Source organism: Haliotis cracherodii, unplaced genomic scaffold (genome assembly GCF_022045235.1).
Source record: "Haliotis cracherodii isolate W230 unplaced genomic scaffold, xgHalCrac1.p SCAF_8, whole genome shotgun sequence".
Lineage (NCBI taxonomy): Eukaryota > Metazoa > Mollusca > Gastropoda > Lepetellida > Haliotidae > Haliotis > Haliotis cracherodii.
In genome coordinates this window covers 36,187,140-36,208,569 of record NW_027266341.1, presented here as the reverse complement: position 1 = coordinate 36,208,569, position 21,430 = coordinate 36,187,140, and the positions used below count along the sequence as shown (strand labels likewise).

The 21,430-nt window shown below is 38.1% G+C and overlaps 1 protein-coding gene across 5 annotated transcripts in view; it reads right to left on the bottom strand.

The window, feature by feature from the left end:
• Positions 1-5,427: 5,427 nt before the first annotated feature.
• The window catches only part of LOC139449725 (mitochondria-eating protein-like), a 32,402-nt gene continuing 16,399 nt past the window's right edge, over positions 5,428-21,430 (bottom strand). Inside the window, exons 2-12 of one of the 5 annotated variants that reach the window (XM_071231239.1) lie at positions 18,268-18,373; positions 16,850-17,084; positions 15,931-16,026; positions 12,168-12,335; positions 11,402-11,527; positions 9,744-9,954; positions 9,306-9,464; positions 8,623-8,798; positions 7,618-7,744; positions 6,988-7,165; positions 5,428-6,726 (exon numbers count right to left, since the gene is read on the bottom strand). In XM_071231239.1, coding sequence (XP_071087340.1) covers positions 6,665-6,726; positions 6,988-7,165; positions 7,618-7,744; positions 8,623-8,798; positions 9,306-9,464; positions 9,744-9,954; positions 11,402-11,527; positions 12,168-12,335; positions 15,931-16,026; positions 16,850-17,084; positions 18,268-18,373 — 1,644 coding nt within the window. In that variant the 3' untranslated portion in view covers positions 5,428-6,664. Of the gene's footprint in view, positions 6,727-6,987; positions 7,166-7,617; positions 7,745-8,622; positions 8,799-9,305; positions 9,465-9,743; positions 9,955-11,401; positions 11,528-12,167; positions 12,336-15,930; positions 16,027-16,073; positions 16,170-16,849; positions 17,085-18,267; positions 18,374-21,430 lie in introns of all 5 variants that reach the window. The other 4 variants (XM_071231243.1, XM_071231241.1, XM_071231242.1 and 1 more) reach the window with 4 other exon arrangements.

Here is a 21,430-nt window from a genome sequence, read left to right as displayed (position 1 = left end):
AAAAGGTGACTATTCTTGTCGTAAGAGGCGATTAACGGGACCTGGAAAGGCTCGCTGACTTGGTTGCTGCATCTCATCATATCCCAATTGCGTGGGTCGATGCTCAGGATGTCAATCACTGGATTGTCTGGACCAGGCTAGATTATTTACAGACCTCCGTCATATAGCTGGAATATTGCTAAGCAACAAACAAACATGTTTCGGGAAACTAGATATCAGCTTTCACACAATCTAAATAATGAGTTGTGTACTTGAAGGGTGGGGTAATTATTTGTTGACTCAATGTCTGAGCATATTTTGATGCAGTGTGTTGTATTGCTGCAAAAGACAATTATTCCTGCATCTCAGCCCCTCATGATGGGGAAAGGGTCGTCTCGTCATCTAAGACATCGCAGTGGTTCAGAGTTAAGTCCTTTGGGCAAGCCAGAAATAGAAGATCATGGATTCTAATCCTGGTTCATCTCAATTATGTTTCTTGGTCTGTCAGCTCCATACCCGTGCTCGTGGGTTTCACAAAGTGGTAAAGGTCTAAGACCTGCATCACTTCGGGCTTTCCTCCCACATTAATCTGACACACTGTGGTAAACCATATTTCCTAGATAAAAAACCCTGGCCTTGAATAAGAGCTGGATAGTTTTTATGCACAGATTATTATCTTTCCAATTAAATGCCTGGGTTAAAGACTGTCTAAAAGAAATATATGCCCAGGCATTTCATCGCAGAAAAATGGTAACTGGAATACTGTTCAAAGGCGACATTAAACTGAACTGAGCCACTCACTAACTCATGGTGAGCTCACCAAACTATTCTCAGCATCATTGTTGAATGTTATCTAGGGTGTCAAACATTAACATTTGCCAACAAGCATCAAAAGGTCTGAGAATGTTGACTATGTGATTAACAGTCTAAGAACATGTTGTATCTGCTGTGTCAACTGATTGGATACTTTTATGAAACGGGAAAAATAAATGACGACTATTAAAAACAATGAAAAGTGCAAGATTGAAGGTGATGGAAAAAGGTACATAAAACACACGACTTAACGCAACCAGTTTGGCCCATGCAATACATGACAAGTAAGAGTCAATGCTGGTATATAATGGTCTGAATTGCACTGTTGGAAGTGTAAAATGTGGTGGTTTTTAAATACTTTTATCTCAAACTTTCTGCGTGACCTCTCATAAATGATGATTATATTTGCAATACAACAACTGATGGGATGCATGAATCCATTGCTTCCTCCCACACGTATGTGAGAATTCTTTCCAATCCATGCTGTGTTTACTTTACAGCAGCTGGAGTGATACACAGGTTTTGTTGCACTATGATATACCCCCAGATCTATCGGCTCAGAGAGTCCTGCACAGAATCTGCCTTGGTGTGAATAAATAGAGGATATTGTGTGAGTGTTCATGTCATACTATGTTTACGACACAAGTCTAAATTCCAGGATTTCCCAAGCGAAAATAAACATATAGTATGACATGAGCACAAATGTAATGTCCTATTTACAGAGACAAATGTTAGTGTTTTCCTATAAGGACAGCAAGTCGCAACAGCAGCAGAACCACAATTGACATCAACAATCTTCAGCTATGACGTCGTTTCTAGTGTGACATCCTTCCGACCTCACGTCACAGTTAGATTCGAATGACGTCAACAATGCCGTCTGGGTGACGGAAACAATACACTGTTGTCCTGTGACGTGATATGACCGTAGGGCACATATGATTTTAATGAGCCCTAATATGTTTGCCCTCGTAGGTAATAAATTATTATATTTAGTAAGAACAAAACTGTCCTTTGTGTTTGACAAAGTAATGTCTCTTTTGTTCTATTTTTAGGAAGTCTTGTTTGTTTTCGGGTTATCCAAGTCATATCTCTGTGTTGTAATACATGTAATAAAGATGTTGCCATCTATCATTCTGTTTGTGACTGTTTGGACACTAGGCCTCAATGTTATGTGATCTAGTGGATAGATTGTGTGCACGGAGAGGAAGGTAGGGGGTTTGATCCTTTGACATGTTTTTCCAAAAGACATTAAAAGATGGTACTTGTTGTTACCCTGCCTGGATGCTCTGTCTTGAGGGTATAAAACAAGGACTGGTCGACTCAGAGTTAACATAGTCTTATTGTGGTATCCATTGTGCAGCATGGTATCTCCATGGGCTGGCATTAGTCCAGACAAGTACAAGCAACCACACAGACACATCTGAGCATGAGGAGCCATAATTCACCATGCAGAGTTGTATCCCTTTGCCATGTCAGGAACGGCTTAATCATGGGTCAAATTCCAGATTGGCCCAAATCACCATCTGTTTGTACCCATGCTTGGAATGAAAGGAATCGTCAACTACCTGTATCACTTCAGCCTTTCTTTCTTTATTGACACGCTGACACCCTGTGGTGTCCAGGGCATGAAAGATACGCTGTTATAAAAATGGCATTAACCCAAACTCACTCTCATGAAAAGATAACAAGGGATGTAGTTTGCGGAGAACTGCCCACAACAAACTGCTTGTTATGACAGTCCAGATTCTTTGAAGTTGATTTTCAGCATATTGGGAAGAAAATCTCACTTAAGAATGTCTTTTAAGATTGAACGGACAATAAGCAGAAAGTTTGTGCTGGGAAGCATGTAAATTTATATACTTCTGTTTTTACAAAATCTGTAGGGCTCTTTATGTCAACTCCAGCTTGACTTTACAGTAGTTAGTATTTAGATATTCAGTACCTCTAAGGCCAAACAAAATAATAGTCTTGGTTCTCAGGCACCGCCTGCATCACCATCAAGTCTGCAACATGTTTCGTTTTTATATCCATTTTCAGAAAAAGTTAAAAATTCTTATACTTAAAAACAAGGCGGCCCAATGTAACAGTTACTTCCCTTCAAGCACACTGCTTTACTGCGCATCTTATGTCATGCAGCAATTGGAGTTTGTATGCTTGTTTATGTGGGGAGGCCCTTTCTCAGGTTGTGGGTACACAACTGTTTATTTGGTTACATGCTAGTTTGAACAAGCCAAAAACTAAACACTGCTCGCATTGCCTGAGATTCAATTCTTTTATTTTTTTTAAGCCTAAAATATCACCATAACATGCTGGGCAATGTGGATTTGAAAAAGAAAACTACAAAATCCCTATGAAGCTAAGAAGGCAGTACTTCTGTACAGTAAAAAATATAAAGTCCACAGGAAAATAATTATTAGATTTTCATTCCTGCCCTTCTCACCACAAAACACCCCAGCTCACATCATTTTTAATTTCCCCAAGAACCTACAGAGGAAATTGCAGTATGTGTTCCTTTCTTTCTTTACTTGAAAGAAATGTACCAACTCTTTGTTTAAAAAAATAAAATAAAATAGATTATTCTCAGCTCACAGTTTTACATATTTCGATGAAAATCTATGGTGGACTGAAGGGTTTGACGTTTTGAGTTATGTGTGCTTTATGGTACAGTACAGACACAGTTTATCTATATCAATGCTGAATCGGGGCACAGGTGGTCCTGTCATTCAAGGAGCTGGAATTTGTTTGCAGACTTGTGTCCCTTAGGCATGCCAGGAACCGATGATTGTGGGTTCGAATCCTAGATTCGACCAGATGATGTTTCTAGGTTTATCGTGTTTGCAGATTTCAACAAAGTGGTTAACATCTAAGATCTGCATCTCTTCAGGCTTTCCTCCCACATCAAGCAGACACAATATGACAAATCTGAAATAGTGTTTTTAACAGCATTACACCACACACTCATTGCAGAATCTTACAATATTATACTGCCCACTTTTTTAATGAATTGGAGACTATGATAAGTACAGTGTCATTTATTCTGTGTAATTCAATGAATATTTACGTAGAAGCTAATTTCTGCCATTACTTCACCGAGATGAAATTGCAAGTTGTCTCTTCTTAAACATGTTTTCAAAGCTGCTTTCTAATTGACTAATGTCAACTTCTTGTTAGTAATTTCAGTGGTCGGTCAAAGTTCGCAAAAGTTTCCTGTAATGGGATGTCCTCAGATCTTTGTTTAGCGGCAGCGAGAACTTAGATCTGATTTTAATGAGATTGATATTTTCAGAAAATAAACATATCAAAATCAAACTTTGCACGGCATCTCCCTTACAAGTATGGAAAGTCTTCCTTGAATTTGAAAAGAGTCCACGTAGTAGTTCTCAAGTTATATAGGCAGCACAAATGTTGAAGTTCCAAACGTAAAAATTCATATTTCCTCAGAAAATCCACATATCAAAATCAAACTTTTCCCTGCACCTCTTCTATTAGTATGGAAACTTCACTAAATTCACAAAATAATCCATGCAGTAGGTTTCAAGTTAAAGGTCACACAAATGTTTACAAAATTCTAAGTAAAAAATGATAATAGCTGTATATTTTTAGAAAATCCAAATATTGAAATCAAACTTCTCACTGCACCTCTCCTATTGGTACAGACAATGTTCACTAAGTGTAAAAAGAATCCATGCAGTAGTTTTCAAGTTATGGGCCACACACAAAAATGTCCGCAGATGGTATACTTGGTAACTATATACCCCAGCCCTCTGAAGTCGGGGGTGTAAAAATCCTTGGTCATCAGAAACAGTGTTGGCTGTTTACAAATAAACATAACAGAACACAACAATGGAAGTATAATTTACTATATATTTTATTACAAATAATTTCAATGTTTTAAATAGGAAGGTGCATTGGAGAGAACAATTTGCAGTATAAATATTACAATACTTACAAAATATCAATCATGTAATTACAATATAAACCTACAAAACTACATGAAAACTCTCTATCCCAGTACATTGTGTTCACTTCCAAATACATAGTCACACATGAATGCTGATTGAGGATGTCAAATTGTATCAGTGAAACAAATAACCAAGTAATCATATTCATATCAAACATTTCGTTAGTACAGCATTAGAACAAAGTGGATATTAAAATACAGTATTAATAATCGATATATTCACACTTGAGACAGATTTAAGTAGCAAAAGTATTAAACTGATATTTGGGTTAAGATGTACATTGTAATTAGAAACAAATTCATATTTATTCGCTAATATTTACTCTGTAGTGACTTCTAAAAAGCTCAGAAATTACAGCAGCATTTCCCACAACCTTTCACCAAGGGCAGATAACTCATGCAGCACTAACAGATCCAAAAAGAAAAAGTAATGAGACAGCAGAATGAAGGGGTCAAAGAAGGATCAGAAACTTGGCCCATTAAAAATTATCTGACCACCACACAAAAGCAATTTCTGTTTACAGATTTACAAAAACGTCTAGCATAGCTCTAGAAGCAGGACTGAAACATGCACGACAACTAAAAAGATTTAGGCGAAATAGATCTTAAAGCTTTTGAAGAACGGAGGATAGAGCGTCTACTGGGAGAACCTGTGGTTAAAAACAGAAAATACATGGGGATTAGTTGACAAGAATTTCAAACATATCACAGTCAGATCTGGACGGATCAGTATGAACCACGCAGGATGGTCATTTTGAACTCTAATATAACTTATAAATACTGGACAAACACAAGCAAACATTCTGATATCAACACTTTTATTCTAACTCTTGTATGTCTGTTCAGTGTCGGGACTGGGAAGAGGGTGGGTGGTCAAGAGGGGAGATTTGACTTCCTGTTTGCTTGTGTTTGTGGTGTGAAGTTGACTATGGATGTATTCTGAAAAAGGTGAGCTGGGTTACGAGTATATGGAGACATTGAACAGATGCTACTACCAGTGTCACTGACAAGCATGGCAGTCCTAGTTAACTTGCTAGTAGTCTGAAATGGAAGAAAATAACTCTTCAGATACACTCACATTGTATTTCTTGAATCAATACCATTAAGAATGTATTTTATGAATATGTAGTAAACAAAACTGGTATTAAATGGCAACCAACTCTTGTGATCAATAAACTTTAAAAACAAAACAAAAATTGAATTGCCAAGACCTCATAGAGAATATGTTATGTCCTACATTCTAATTTTTCAAGATTTAGAAAATAAGTTATAATTTGTGCAATTTAATTTGACATTATATTTTCAAAATTATCAAAAGGGGAAGTAAGTTGCCATTTAAGATGAAAAGGTGACGTGTGCTGTTAAGCTGAATTCAAGTTGTTAGTGATGAATCGAAGTCGTCATCAAGCAAAAAGTGTAGCACCAATCATACCTCTTTACGAGAACTACAGAAATAACCTTGATCTATTTTGGTATTCAACAAACTGTTAGATCTCGTGTCAAGCTAGAGAATATGCAAACAAATTATTTCAATAAGGAAATATTTTACTATCTTAAACAATTTTAACACACAAGGCTTGTGTAATGAGTGACAAAGTAATAGTATGTTCAACATTTACTTTTACTTTTTCATATTTAGTTATTAAAGCTTAGAAAATGGAAGCATCATTTAAATACCAGTGTTCTTTCAACAGCTCTTTCCGATGTCAAAGTACCTTTTCAGAGTACGACAACTTCACCTATCCTACTCCTGAAACAATCTACACTGTATCTCTCCACACTCACACATATATAGTCATCAATACGATACAGACGTCGTCTGGAAACTGGTATACAATTCTCTAAGAGGTGGTTAGTCAAATGTCTTGAGATACTAAGGGTTAAATTGTCTATTCTTGGACTTGAAGAAGTTTACCGACTTGTGCATTTATAAGTATAGGTGTATCGTCGTGAATGGTTCGTTACGATGTCGCCTAGTTTGAAAATTAAAAAAAACAAAAATACATATTATTGTTAAAACATAATCTGATTCTACTTCTAAAAACACGTTACTGAAAACATTGATTATCTCAAAACCATGATCTAAAACTACTTCTACTGACTTGCATAGACAAAAAGTTGAGTATCAAGGTATCTTAAAAAATCCGAAAATAGACAATTTATTAATGGTTCCCTGACCAATATGGATGTGGTAGTTAGTGCCACACGGAGCTATTTAGTTCACAGCCACCGACCTGTGGGGCTACGTCGACCCAGGGGACTGAGGCAGCGACGTGGGCTGGGGGAGCGACTCCGACGAAGGGGGCTCACGGACCGCGACCTGAAGCTTGGGCTGAGGGCACGGGAGGGGCTGAGGGCACGAGTAGGGCTGAGGGCACGAGTAGGGCTGCGACTTCTTCGACCTGATGAACTCTGTGGACATCAAGGTTACATAGGGTCATAATGGGTGATAATACAGTTAATATCAACATATTGTGTCTGTTTCTGACATGCTGCAACTTCACAAACTGATGATCTATGTAGAGGTCAAGGTTACATAAGGTCGCATTGGATAATGATACAGTTAATATCAACATAATTTTTGCTGTTTCTGACATGCTGCGACTTCACAAACTGATGATCTATGTAGAGGTCAAGGTTACATAAGGTCGCATTGGATAATGATACAGTTAATATCAACATAATTTTTGCTGTGTAAATGTGTAAATACACCTTTATATAGCTTTACTGACATTCACATTATATCGGCAGAATTTCTGCAATTTTTCACAACATTGGAAGTTAAACTGGAACAATTCGTGCTGATCTCCTCTGACCCCTAACTACTTAACTCTGACCCCCCCCCAAACACAAGTGGTACTTACAAGTGAGGCCCCGCGGCGGGTCAGAGCCTCCCCCTTGACGAGGGTCTTGATCCCCTGCATGAGACAGGGCCAGATGTGATGGTTCACTAAGGGGGCAGTGTACTCCGAGTCGTAGCTGCGACGGTACCTACAAGCAAACACATCCACTCTGCATCAAGGCTTGCAATGTCACTTGGCACATGAAGTTAAGGCTTAAAATACATATAGAATGTATGATTAAACTTTGTTACATGAAACCTGCTTTTTGTGTCATAAACCTCACATCCCTGTTTCCCACTGTAACGAACTAAGCGTGGATCCTCTATGTCTTTATTAGACTATAACCCCTGACTTTCCCTGACTTATGTATTAGTATACATAATGTCCCTGATTGTGCACTGATAGACATTTAAAAAAATATTAGCACTTGTAACAAATGTTATACTAGTCTAGATCACATACTATGTATACCCCTCTGAAAAGTGTAAATTGGAACGGCTCCGATGGCCAAAAGCTATGAATGCACAATGCCATTTTGGAAGTGGTCAAATGTAACAAAGTTTATACTTGGGATTACACAGGTACACAAAATACATAGTCTAGACTACCAGTTGTCGGACTTTGTGTGCTGGCGATTAGGTGCCTCACTCTGAGAGTGTGGGTTTGAATCCCGGATACGACTCAACCTAATCAGTACTAGAATCTGTACTTCACTAAGGAGTGTAATTCCAAGTATAACATTTTTTACATTTGACCACTATCTAAATGGCATTGTGTATTCATAGGTTAAAAACATGTTAGAGAGGTAATTTTCATGGTAACTATTTCCAATTGTTCTTTAGCATTATCACCTCTAAATAATAGGAAACACTCAGGAAACAAGGAGCTGTAATTATTGAAGGAGTTGTGGCCTTATTGACAAATTATATTTTCATGCTCTGCAAGTTAAGAGCTGACAAAGAATTGTCTTAATATCGGCCCTTGTTTTCTCAGCATCAGGAGACGCAGTGCTAGTGCTATAGTTACTTGTTGTCGTCGAACAGCTCAGCGTCAGTGGAGGCAGCGATGTCAATGGGGTGGGCCAGAGCACTCATCTGCCACGCCAGCTTGCAGGCTTCCCGGATGAAGGGCTGGACGATGGCAAATGTGGCATCAGGAGGCAGGAAGATCTTGGGATTGCGGTTGAGGGCACGGATCACATCCTGTCAACAAAATCCTAACTGTAATTGCAGTGTTCAAAATAAAGTTGTCCTTGTAGAATGTTCCTGTAGAGAGAATCTACGACCTCTATATCTTTCATTTTTATCACTGGAGTAACAAGGAGACCTTAACAATTAAATAGGCAGATCTGCAATTGGTTCCAAAACAACAGAGTTTTGAGCTACAGTATGGAAAATCTATGAGAGCCATTACTGTTTTTTCAAAAGCTGTTTTTGTCACTTAAACATAATCAGATAATCCCTATATCCTTTGATTTTATATTGAAAGATTTCCTTCACAAAGCAATCATGGCTCTCTTTGTACGATATGTCACCGAACACAAGGCTATTTACATTCTCACTATTACTATTTTGCTAAAGAGGCTTAAAAAGACCTAAATTTCCAACAAATTTCATTTATTTATATTTCAATTTGTTTGAATCAAATTAATTCCATCACCTGTTTTAAGGGAAAAACTTTAAGAAAGAATATTTTAGAAGTGTACTGACAGACACCATGCCGGGCAGGTCGTAGAGGTCGCTGTTGCGGTTGACATAGTCCTGCACGGCTTCCTCCAGCGTCTCAGGGCCGTAGTGAGTCTTAGCCAGATTGGCTCGCACCTTCATCTTGAACTGGCGGAATGCAAGCTTGGCCGTGCTGAAGGCTTCCTGTAGCAACATACATGCTTGATGTTTATTTGTAAGTAATAATCAAGTCTGGACCACACAATCCAGTGATTGACATCATGAGCATCAATCTACCCAATTCAGATGCTTCAACCAAGTCGGCGAGCCTGACCACCAATCCCCTATTCAGTTACAACAAGAATTCAAAGATATCCATAACATGTACGTTGACACAGTTGTGAACAGTTGTAATCTCATCAATCCTTCAACACAAAGCAACTTATAATTTAAGCATAATCAACAAACTGAGGTCCTACTTACTGAGATAGCAGTGTAGATGATTCTCTGGTTGTTCTCGTGATCGTCAGAGTAGCGCCTGAGAGTGTCAAGGGCGTCAAGACGATCCTGAGCGAACATGTCGTTGAATCTGGCCACCAGGTTCTGTTGGCGGACTCGCTGCACGGGGTCATCGATCGCCAGCGGGGTTGTGATCCTGGAGGTGTAGCGGTACGAGGTCAAGCTGTCCGACAGGCTGTGCAAAACAAGCACGTATATGTGATGAAGGCCATTGTTATTCAAAACATACCCGTAGTTAAATCTTCTTTCATTTTACTCCCTTTCATGGATCATTATTTGATGATGTTTAATTGAAAAAAAAAATTAGATCAAGCGATATCTACACTGTAGATATCGCTGCAATGAAATTACAGACCATTGTGACGTCACTGGTTACCATGACGTCACAATCAAATGACATCACTAATGGCTCTGCCACTGAAGCTGTTAGCAGTACTTTTTACAATGAAGACACTGCTATTTACTGTCTACAAATTGAAAAACTTGGAAGAATGAATTTGGATGATAAATAAAATCTCACCCTCGTGTCTTTTGATATCAAATATATCAACACTCGTTGAGATTTTCTCTTTATTGCTTAATGTAGAATCAGGAATTTTACCATTTTTTGGCATCACCCCTTCTCATGCCAAGTCCTATTCTAAGTCTAGTGTTCACTTGATTTCATATCAAGACTAACCACATGCATCTGCGTACATGCACTATCGTCAGCCAACCAGTTCTCATCTAAACTCATGCATTGCCTCTGTAAATACCTCATGCATAAAGGTCTAATTGTTAGTTAATTCACTTTATATCATTCCATTAATTAACACATCATGCAGACTGACTAGTTGTTAATCACAGCAAACAACATACTAAATGTTACTTTTCAACATCAGTCAATCAAAAAGCTGGACTTCTTATTTAAACATTATATGAACAAAAGACATGATCATCTAGCAATTATAATCACTTCATCTAAGTTAATGTTGTTTCCTAGATCATTACTTTTTTCAAACAAGTGCAAATTAATTTTATAAACAGCAATATCATACAATTTTACTGACAATTACAAATAGTGTTATTTAACATCGGATTTACAAAGTTAAACTTTTATAGTTCATTTAAATCAATTGAAGGAACAGATATATAAAACACCAAGTTAAATATCTTGTTTGTTGTTTAATGCTGCACAATATATGACAGCAGTCTGTAAATATTCGGGTCTGGACCAGACAATCCAGTGATTGACGTCATGAGCATTGATCCACGCAATTGGGTTACGATGACATGCATCAACCAAGTCAGCATGAATGACCACCCAATTCCATTAGTCGCCTCTTACGGCAAGCATGGGTTGCTGAAGATCTTTTTTAAACCTGATCTTCATGGTATAAATCTTGTAAACAGAAGCATGATTACTCTAGCCTATCTACAATTATCTCCTAGTACATCTCCTAGTATTTAGTAAAGCAAACAATCCAAGCTGAACTCAGCATGCATTACGACACAACAAGCATCAGCCTACAGGTCTAGTCAAACACATTCACAGCAAGCAGTGTCTAAAACTAAAACTCAATTTGCAGATTGGGTCACAGAAAGTCCAGAGTGCGGCGTGAGATGAAGAAAGGGCAACCTACTTGTAGTCCCTTTTCCCATAGGAGAGCGACAATTCGTCTCTCAGATTCCGCATTTTTCTCTCATAATCATCCACAAGGCCTGCCCTAACTCGTAACTTGGCTATTTCATCCTGTGCATCAGCTAGCCTAAACACAACCACATCGAGACAGAAATGAGTGTCAGAAATTTTAAAAAGCGTAAATAAAAAGCTAAGTTTGAGTCTGTTCTGTGTGAATAATCAGATTCGTGTTACTGTTTAACATCCCAAATAAAGACAAAAAGATATTCTAGTTTCTTGGACTCTCCAATATTTTAATACCCCAAGGCAGTGTCAAAAATATATTTCTACTTTTGCGAAACAAATATGAACATGTTGACCACTTACATGTCAATCAAAAAAGAATATAAGCTGCAATTAGCAAAAATTAACACATTAATGCCCAAGAACCCATTTCATACTTTTTTCAAGCCTAACGCAAAGTTTCTATTTTATCGTGTAAGGAAATCTTCTTTTCAACTCTTCCATGAAGTGACTCACCCAAGTAGAACTAATAGTTACATGAAAATTCCATAACCACAAGATGCTGCAAACAATTCATTCCGGATATGATTTTCAATTTACGAAACAATTATTTCACACAGAGCAGACCAAGCATGTCAAATTATATATAAATGCAACAGAAATGGGTTAGGGTGTCAGAGGGTCATAAGAAATGAATAAATAAACAAACAAATAAACAAGAATCAGTTGACCGAGCCCTGTGTTAGTAGGCTCGCTTCTCTTACCCATTGACATCATACGAAATATCTTTGGGGGGTAAGCGCTGTAAGACGTCTCGCCTAGCTGTGAGGAGGGCTATATCGTCCCTTAAGCGCCGAACCTCACTCTGATAATCATTTAAAAGACCTGCTTTGTTTCGCAGAGTCTTGCACTCTTCCTCTGCAGCTGCAAGTCTACGGAAAACGAAAGGCTTTTGATGCACTGTTCGCTTGATTGATTCACATAAATCCGGTCACTGATGCACAATGGGAATCTTGGGATCCTTCTTTTATAAGATAGATCAAAGGAAATGTAGATTCAGGAGCCAGTTCTCTCCTGGCCAGTGTCTGGACATGAGTGATGTCCGTAGTTGAACATAAGTAGGGTTGCATTTATTCTACAACCTATGTGTGTTTTGCATATGTATCTGATCAACTGACTTTCGTAAAGTATTTCTTTTCAACAAATCTGTCTCTTTCACCTATTTGTGTGTCCACAGACTTCCCAAGTCACAGGCATCTCTTGTTCTCTACACAAAGATGTAACATTTGCCTCAGACAGCCCTGAGAGCCATTCCATGGAGACTGGTTAATGGCTGTGTTTGCAGTGCATAATCTTTAATGATAGGTATTGACTTTCTGACGCATCTAATCTTAGCAAACTGCTATTTTGATATTTCCTTTTGGTTGAATGTCAGTACTGATCCCCACAATGGTCAGGTCAATAAATGGCATTGGTGTGGAAACTTCGAAATGTGTTCCTCCATATTGGTCAGCTTAATATCACCACAGAAATCAAAAAGCTGTTCCTTATCATGAAAATCTGATACATAGCTGACTTTATCAACAAGGTGATGGCAGATGTCACCAAAAAAAAATGTAACGGGAAAATAGACAATTTTATGGAAATCTGCTGAAGTTGAGATGAGAGGAAGACTTTCCTCTATGTCAAGGGAGACTATACTGTTGAACAAGCACTGTGTGCGAGAGTGGTCAGTGGTGGTCAACAACTGGTTCCTGTGATGTGGCAGGGGTGGACACACAGTGAGGTGGTCAGTGCAAGAGGTCAGTCATCACAAGATTCCCATAGTGCAAGTGGGGATGTCACAGCACACTGTTCAGTAGGATGGCGGAATGACAAGGTGCTATGGATCTTTCACAAAGTCAGAGTATTTGGAAAAAATACCATAAAATTAACAAAAGTGAAAAATATATGGATATATGAAAATGTATGAATTTGTTTTGATTGGCTTCAAAACAAATGTAATAAAATTCTTATTCCAGGGTAACATAATTATATATGATATGATTACATGTTTAATATGTGTTTCGTGTTGAAGAATTACATGGTTTAAAAACATTCATTATGCAGAGAACAATACATACCGCTCAATATTTGATAGGGATAGTGAATTTTGTCATACTGTTACAACACTCAGTGGACCACAGTACTCATGTTTATTTTAATATAACTAGATTGTAAGTGTTTATAAATGTAAAGCTGCATAAAGCAAAATATATTGAAGTCAATAGAAGCTGAAAACGTGTCTCTTCCATGGCAATATTACATGCTATTTTATATCTCTAGGCAATCTATCACACTCAGAATTTCCCCATCAAAAATTAAGAAGTTTATTTGTACAGTCGTTTTGTGGAATGTGGTCAATTTTAACTGTTGTTTCCTATGCATTATACAACATTCTGCACAGCTCAACAGTTGAAAGCAAAGATGTGAACGCAATGAAAGCATGGTGAGAAATGAACTGAAATATGCTGGTACCATCAGATGGCTGAAATGCTACAAGAGAGTAAACAACAGATTCAGGGGTATTGGAATGGATTTCCATAAACTAAGTATTACCTTTTAAGACTGCGGAGACTAGTGTATTAAGAAAAATGTAACTATCAATATCATTGACAAGTCCTGTTTGAACAAGAGAAAAAAATCAACTTTACCAAATCTAGTTCCAGGATGTAACACAGACAAACTTCTAAAATTTCTATTTGCACTAAGATCTTCCTGAGGCATTTTATTATACCTTACAGAATCTTATTCGAAAAAGAGTTCTTAGCACTTCAATTAACTCTCAAAGTTTAACAGACATGCAATAATGCTAAGATAGGGTTGTGGATGCAGACCTAGGTTATCCAAGCCGTCAAGTTTTGACGATCATACTTATATTTTTATCATTTTGCAATTCTGAAATAATCACACTGAAGTGAGCACTACGATAAATTATTCGACAAAATAAAATTAATATTATACAGACATCTCAGTAAGCTCATAAAACTTTGACGGATATAACAAACTGTTTTTTGGTCATGGCCCTTTGCTGTATATATGCTGTAATTATGCTATATATATATGCTCATATCAAACTACGGTTTACTGTATAGCAAATATATAACAACATTTGTAGCTTGAGAGTATCATATAAAAAAATTACTATCAATTTGTTTACTCCCATATTAAATAAAAATGGAAAAATACAAAACTTATACGTATTTCTGAATATGACTTGTAAATGAAGACCTACTCCTTTTCCATACAACTTTCAGAAACCCAAAATTAGAATTTCTCATGATATCTCACTTAAAGGGAGACTACTCTCAACATTCTGATCCCCATTTCCATCCATCCAGACACTGTAGTAAGTGACGTGTGTGACACTGAAACATCGTCTCCATGTAAGTAGGTGGTTAGGTGAGGTGAAATGGAGTTGAATGTCGCATTTAAGATTATTGCACTTGTATAGCGACGTGCATGCACATGTGCGTCTGTGTGTGTGGCTGCTTGAACTAGTCCGGACTGATGCCGATTTATAGTGCTAGCCCACTGAGATACCATGCCGCAGTTTAACATGAATACCCCACTCAGACACAGTATACTGACTCCGAGCCAACCAGTCCTTGTTTTAGTCCCTTAATGCCGAGCGCCAGACAGGGTAACAAGTACCATCTTTTAACGTCTTTTGGTATGACGTGGACGGGGATTGAACCTCGAACCTTCCGCTCTATGGGCAAACGCTCTACCACTAGACCACGGAGGCGGTCCCATTTAAGTAGGCTTAATATCATGAACTGATAGGTAAACAGACAAACTTTAAACCCATCTCCATTGAATGTTAGGTCAACATTTTTTCATTTTCCTGAGGCAAGGGAGTTAACTAACTATAAAAGACAAGTTTCAACCCTTGCCGAACTAGGCTGGAACTATGGAGATATATTTTGGCTGGACAAACAAGTCTATGCATAGTCCAATCAAAATTGCATAATGAAATCAACATGCGGTTCGTAAGCTACCTTGCATATTTCGGTCCATTGCAGGATTTGCAAAGCATGTGTAGCATCAACTTGGTGTAAACAGATATTTTCCAAATCATTAAATGTTTTTAATCAAGGTGCAAATGCAAGTGATATTAGAGGTGAAATCTGATTGGTCACCAGCAGAGACATAGAAGGGACACAACTTGTAATAGTCACTGGTACGCTATGATCGAGCCAAGAGATTCCAACCTTCTTCGGCAAGGGTTGAAACTGGACTTTCACCGTCAGTTAACTCCCTTGCCTCAGGACGATGACATTTTTGTAAACAAACTATTAGAAAATGGCAGGCCTAAAAAAGTACTAAGTAAAACCTGCATGTAAAATTGAGCCATTCTCCCTCTGCAAGTCTGTCCAACCAGTGCAATCTGCTACTACCCCCTTGAACCAAGCTCCCCCCTACAAGTGATGAAGCATCTAATGATGAAGATGACAGTGTCTACACTAAAGTTGCTGCAGTTCTTACTTTCTCCTCAACTCCTGAGTCTCTACATCAGTGAACATTTTTTCGCTGGTGGAGGCTCGCATACTTCTGTCTAGTTCTACCTTAGTGTCGGCCAATCTACAGAGACAAACAACATCACTTCAGTCCAACAACACAGTACTTACTTTCGCTTCAAGTCCCTGTTTTCTGTATCCAGGTAATCGCGGTCGCCAGAAAGGCTTCGCACATTGCTATCTAACTCTAGTCTAGCTTCCTGTAGCCTGAAAACATGGAGGTACCCGACAAGGAAGTCAGTGATTGTTGATGTGTCTCCGACATTCTGATGAAATTACTATGTAAAAATCAAATCAAATTATTCTAGACAATGTACACACAGAACAAAAGGTCATTTCCTAAAGCAACATTGTAGCATGGAACAATCCATGCCTACTTTATGCTGGTTTTGATACAGTCCCAACCCAAACACAATTAGACAAGGTATCGTAAGAGCTTTAAATTAGCAGAAATTCCAAAATTTTGAAAGTTTTCCTTATATATCATCATTTGGGACTTGGGACTCCTATGTATACATTTCCACAACTTTTATACTCATGCATTTAACACAGGTTGTGGGCACTAATTCTTGTGATTGGCATTTTGGCTTCTGTCACCTGCTGTATAAGGGGAGTCAACTCTCTCAATGATTCCAACCACCATAAAAATAACAGTCAAAATACCACTTTTTATATTTACTTGCTAATCATACCTGTCATATTCAAGGCTGAGAATGTTGGTTTTTTTATAAACACTGTGAAAGTTAGCTGGGAGTCTGGGGGACTATATGATTTATGTGTATATGGATATGGCATATAAAACAAAATCTGCAGAATTCTGCTATTCCTTGGAAAATTCTCATCCCTGAATATTTACTTATCTTCTAACATAAAATCTGTCCACTCACTCATCCCTGAGATCTTGATTCTCGGTCTTCATGGACTGGAGGTCCCGCTCGAGGTCATCCATGGATTTTTCGTACATGTCCTGGAGGTCGTTGATCTCCCGGTCCTTGGCGGATGCCTCGGCTAGTACAGACAGACTGGTGTCAGCTGTCACGCTGCCGCCGGATGTGAAGAAGTTCTGGCCCAGCCAGGGCAGCAGACGAGACTTGATGATGTTGGCACCTCCGTACATTCCTCCTGGGAAGGCAGATTAATAGGGTTTGGATAATTTGTAATTAATGTTTGATGAGTTGAAATCTACTTTAGACATGAGAGTTAAACAAAAGGAACATTCCGTGTCTAACTGATGGTTTTCATTTGTGGCAGAAATTCAGCCACATAAATGTCTGGTGAACTTAAAGCCTTCTGTGTGTCCCACATGTATGACTTACTGCAGTCTGGTGTAGTTATTCAATAAAAGCTAGTTGCTGAGATCAGAGATCTTTACATATCTAAAGAGGTTGATGTAAGCATGACAAAGAAAACGGATATGACAAATTGACAGGTTTTTTTCAGCACTATATGCATTTATGTATTTTTGAAACAGGCTAATTGGGGAAAATGGATTTTTTTCAAAAATTTAAAATTTGTTAAAATATATTGATATATTAATTTCTCAGACTGCGACTTTAGCCATTGGTCCAAAACCAAAGTCAAGCAAAATTCTGTTCAATAACATCAGCATATGATAACAGTAAAATCTACTGAAAATGATGTTAAGAGTCAATTTCGGGTTGATGGACTCAAAAGGTTTTAGCAGAGATGATTTCTTAGCATGCAGAGATATTTTGCATTGCATTCAATGACATTACGTCAAGTATATAAGCTTCTTTTCTTTACTGGACCTTTTATTATGAAATACAAGTAAACTGAAACAGATATTTGTGTTTCATGACATCAAGCTATTTCTTCTGCCAGTGTCTCCCAATGACAATTTATATAATTCCTACACAGGAAGAACATATCCTCAGCCCATCAGACACCCCTCCCACTGACTTGAACACTGACAGATGGGGAACATGGGTGTAGCTCACCATGTATAAGTTGTACTCAATAATGGTGTCTAAACATGCTAAAAGGTCCACTGTATGTGTGCGTCGGTTTTATAGCAGTAATATTACAGCTATATGATGATGGCGCCTGTAAATAATTAGGTCTGCACCAAAGAATCCAGTGATTGATCTCATGACCAATAATCAACATGGTATGCGTGCGTCATCAACCAAGTCACAGAGCCTGACCCAACAAGTGGCCTCTAAGCATATAATAAACATAAGGTATTTTAGTTAAAAACATGATGTGTAAACATCTCCAGGCACGAGGAACATATATTAACCGTGCCATTGGTACTCGAACACAAGGAATTCCAAAGCCTGCTCACCATCTGATGCACAGACGCTGAGAAGCTTGAAGAGCTGACCCTGCACCTTGGCGTTGAGCTCGATGATCTCGCAGCCTCGAGCGACATTCTGGTCGCAGGTGTTGATCTAAAACAAAAAGACATTTTGTCAAATTACCAAAAAACATGCTCGAAAAGATGCACCAAAATTGCTGTTTAAGCACTCTTCTCCAGTAAGCATTCCCCAACCATCTTCTAGACCAATCTGTTAATAATCTTTATAAACACTCCCCAATAAGACCAAAAATCTTTCCTTGTGCATATACAACATATCTTTTTCACAAAACAGAAGCGTAGAAAGGGCATATAATTGACCAGTAACTATTATTGTAAACCGCTTGATCTATGAATATAAACTTGTTTATGGTTTCAATAACCGCATCTTTGTCAATTTTCCAAGCGCCTAGGACTCTTATTATGGCAAATATGGTCAAGTATAATGTCAAATTGATCCTTAAAGTTTGAGGTTTTTTACTGAAAAGATTGTAACTAGCCTAAAGAGATTTGACACAGTGATTTAGATTACTTGTACATGGGATTCAAAGATAGTGGTAGTTGGTGGCCAATCCATTTAGTCGCCTCGTACAATCATAGGTTTCTGGCACCTATATTTTTACCAGGAATACCCACGATTTTATAACATAATAGCCAGGCAGGTCATGAAGTGTAACCCTATTTTCCAGTTGCTTGTATCAGTCGTGACTTTAGTCACTTTTCGAAAACCTGTTAAAATAAAACCTGAGTAAAAAATAATGTCGGTCTTGTAAGCTCAGCTAAAAATAATCCGTATAATAAATCCATAGACAATGATGCTAAGAACCAAGGTCGGGCTAGTAGACTCAAAATGTTTTGGAATAGACTGACTGTTTTTTTGTTGCATAAACACTTAATTTCCCATTGACCCTTATCACAGTATTTAGGCTTGTCTGTTTTCGTTCAGGATAGTCACATAGAAATACAGTAAAAAATTCATTTTAGATCTGATTTGGGCAAGTCGTGAGAAGTGTCTAAACTTCTCGACAATATGGGTGACTGGTTTTTGACCTAGCATGTAAAATACGGATGCATTTTACCACCAGCCCAACAGTCAGCATGGGAAGATTGAAAAAGAGGTTGGTATGTGGCCAGCGGGGCTTGCTCCTCTTAAAATTTACAGGCCCTTCTTCAAACTAACTGGCCTACAAATAAATGGAGGAGGCCAAACCTGAGGTCGCGTAGCCACCTAGCAGGGCTTTGAAAATTTTAGAACCCCTCACCCCTAAAACGTTTTCTCCTGCAAACTGAGATTAAATCTTGGCTGAAATGATAATTAAAAACATTAAACATACACTGAGAAGGGGTGAAATTTGGAATAGCCAGACAGGCATCTACTTTACAATTCAGCAAGCTTTTTGTAATTTTAACTGGCCACAGGCCAGCGGGCCAGCAATTAAATCGACCCCTAAATCAGCAAATTAACTCTGGTCATTAGGCTACAGCCAAGTTGCACCCTGTGTTTACAGCACTTTCGTACTGAAAGTTAGCCTGTTTTCTGTTCAACCTTGCTGGCATACCTTCCCACCAGTAACCTCAATATATGATGGAGCTTGCACTGTACACTATCAAACAACTTCTTCCTTCACAATGATAATGATGAATTTCTACATGAGCTTGTATTTCTACATTACTTCATTCAAATATTTACGTCAGTGTCACATATCAACACTAATCACTGAAACAGTATTCAGACATTATTTCCATAATTTCCTTGAAGAATTAATCCGCAGTAAACATCATCAACAATGACAATTTATACATGTACTCTGTGGACTGAACTCATCAACCGCTGCACAAATCGGGAAAGTGTCAAGTAATAACTAAAATCAATATTCTTCCGTCCACATAAACAGCATTAAATATTGAAACGTTTTTATTATTCTTACTCATTAGCTTATTTTTAAATCAATAGCCTTAGGAAAATAAAACTTTGCATCCAATCAATAATGTAGGCCGTCTTCATCAGTGGGGATCAATGCAGGGAAGAAAAGGTTATACAATCTTCTTGATAGCATCACATGTGAGCTAGATTGATTATAGCATAATTCTTAACAGGCCTTGCTAAGATGTGGCTGCAGTCCAATGTTGTAATGGAATATTCAATAACACAACAAAGTCACGATACAATAATGAATGTGTTGCGTTAGTCTTTGTAAGTAGCATGGTAAACTATACTATTCAATATTGGATAGGGATATTCCGAGTAGTTATGGAATGATGCGCCAATGCATCAGGGGGATTGCGATTTTTACTTCTCGATACAAGTATCAATCACAGTCGCAAGCATGGTAAAACAAAACGATTCTTACTTTAAATGTTTGCTTGAATAACTGATACACCAAACCCTAGTTACTAGTGAAAATTAGTAATGATGACTTAATATTTCATCCATTGTGACAGGTATTTGGCCTATCAAGAAAAAGAAGGCTTACGTACCTCAGACAAGAGCACATGCAAGTATTGTGATACATATCTATCATGAGCAAGGTGTCCTGATACGAATCTGAACGCACAGTTGGTGTATCGTCCCAGCTCTAATTCTGAGTGTGGACTGTGAATGTGTGCGATTGGCTGCTTGGAGATGTTGTCATACAAATAGGATCCCATATTGCCATGCAACTGGAGCATGTTTACCTTCATTTAATGTTAAAAGTACACCAGTTGCTGTCCTCCCTGTAACACTACAGTATGGCATAGCCCATTATCTCACCTTACATTAGAATACTAGCTTCTGATTGGTTAAGGAGTGGGCAACTTTAATCCATAAAGCCTACTGAGAAATCATTTGGAACACACCTTAGGTAACTTGCTTCTCTCACATAACTATCGTTGAGCTGAAATGAACTAATCTGTACCCAGAATGTATTGGGTAAAGAGAATTTAAGTGACTCGGTTCGTTTGCGTTGTCTGCTAGCTGTCCAAATGGATGAATCAAAGAGATTTACTGGGTGAAACTGAGGACATATATTCCAGGTCTGTATGAATGTCAGGGAGATAAATTTGTAGTCAACCGATCTACCCCACTTCGAAGACAAGAGCCGCAAGCTTTTTCCGAGTCTTTATGCATCCCTCTGTTACACCACTCGCGTCAAGCTCATGGTATTACACC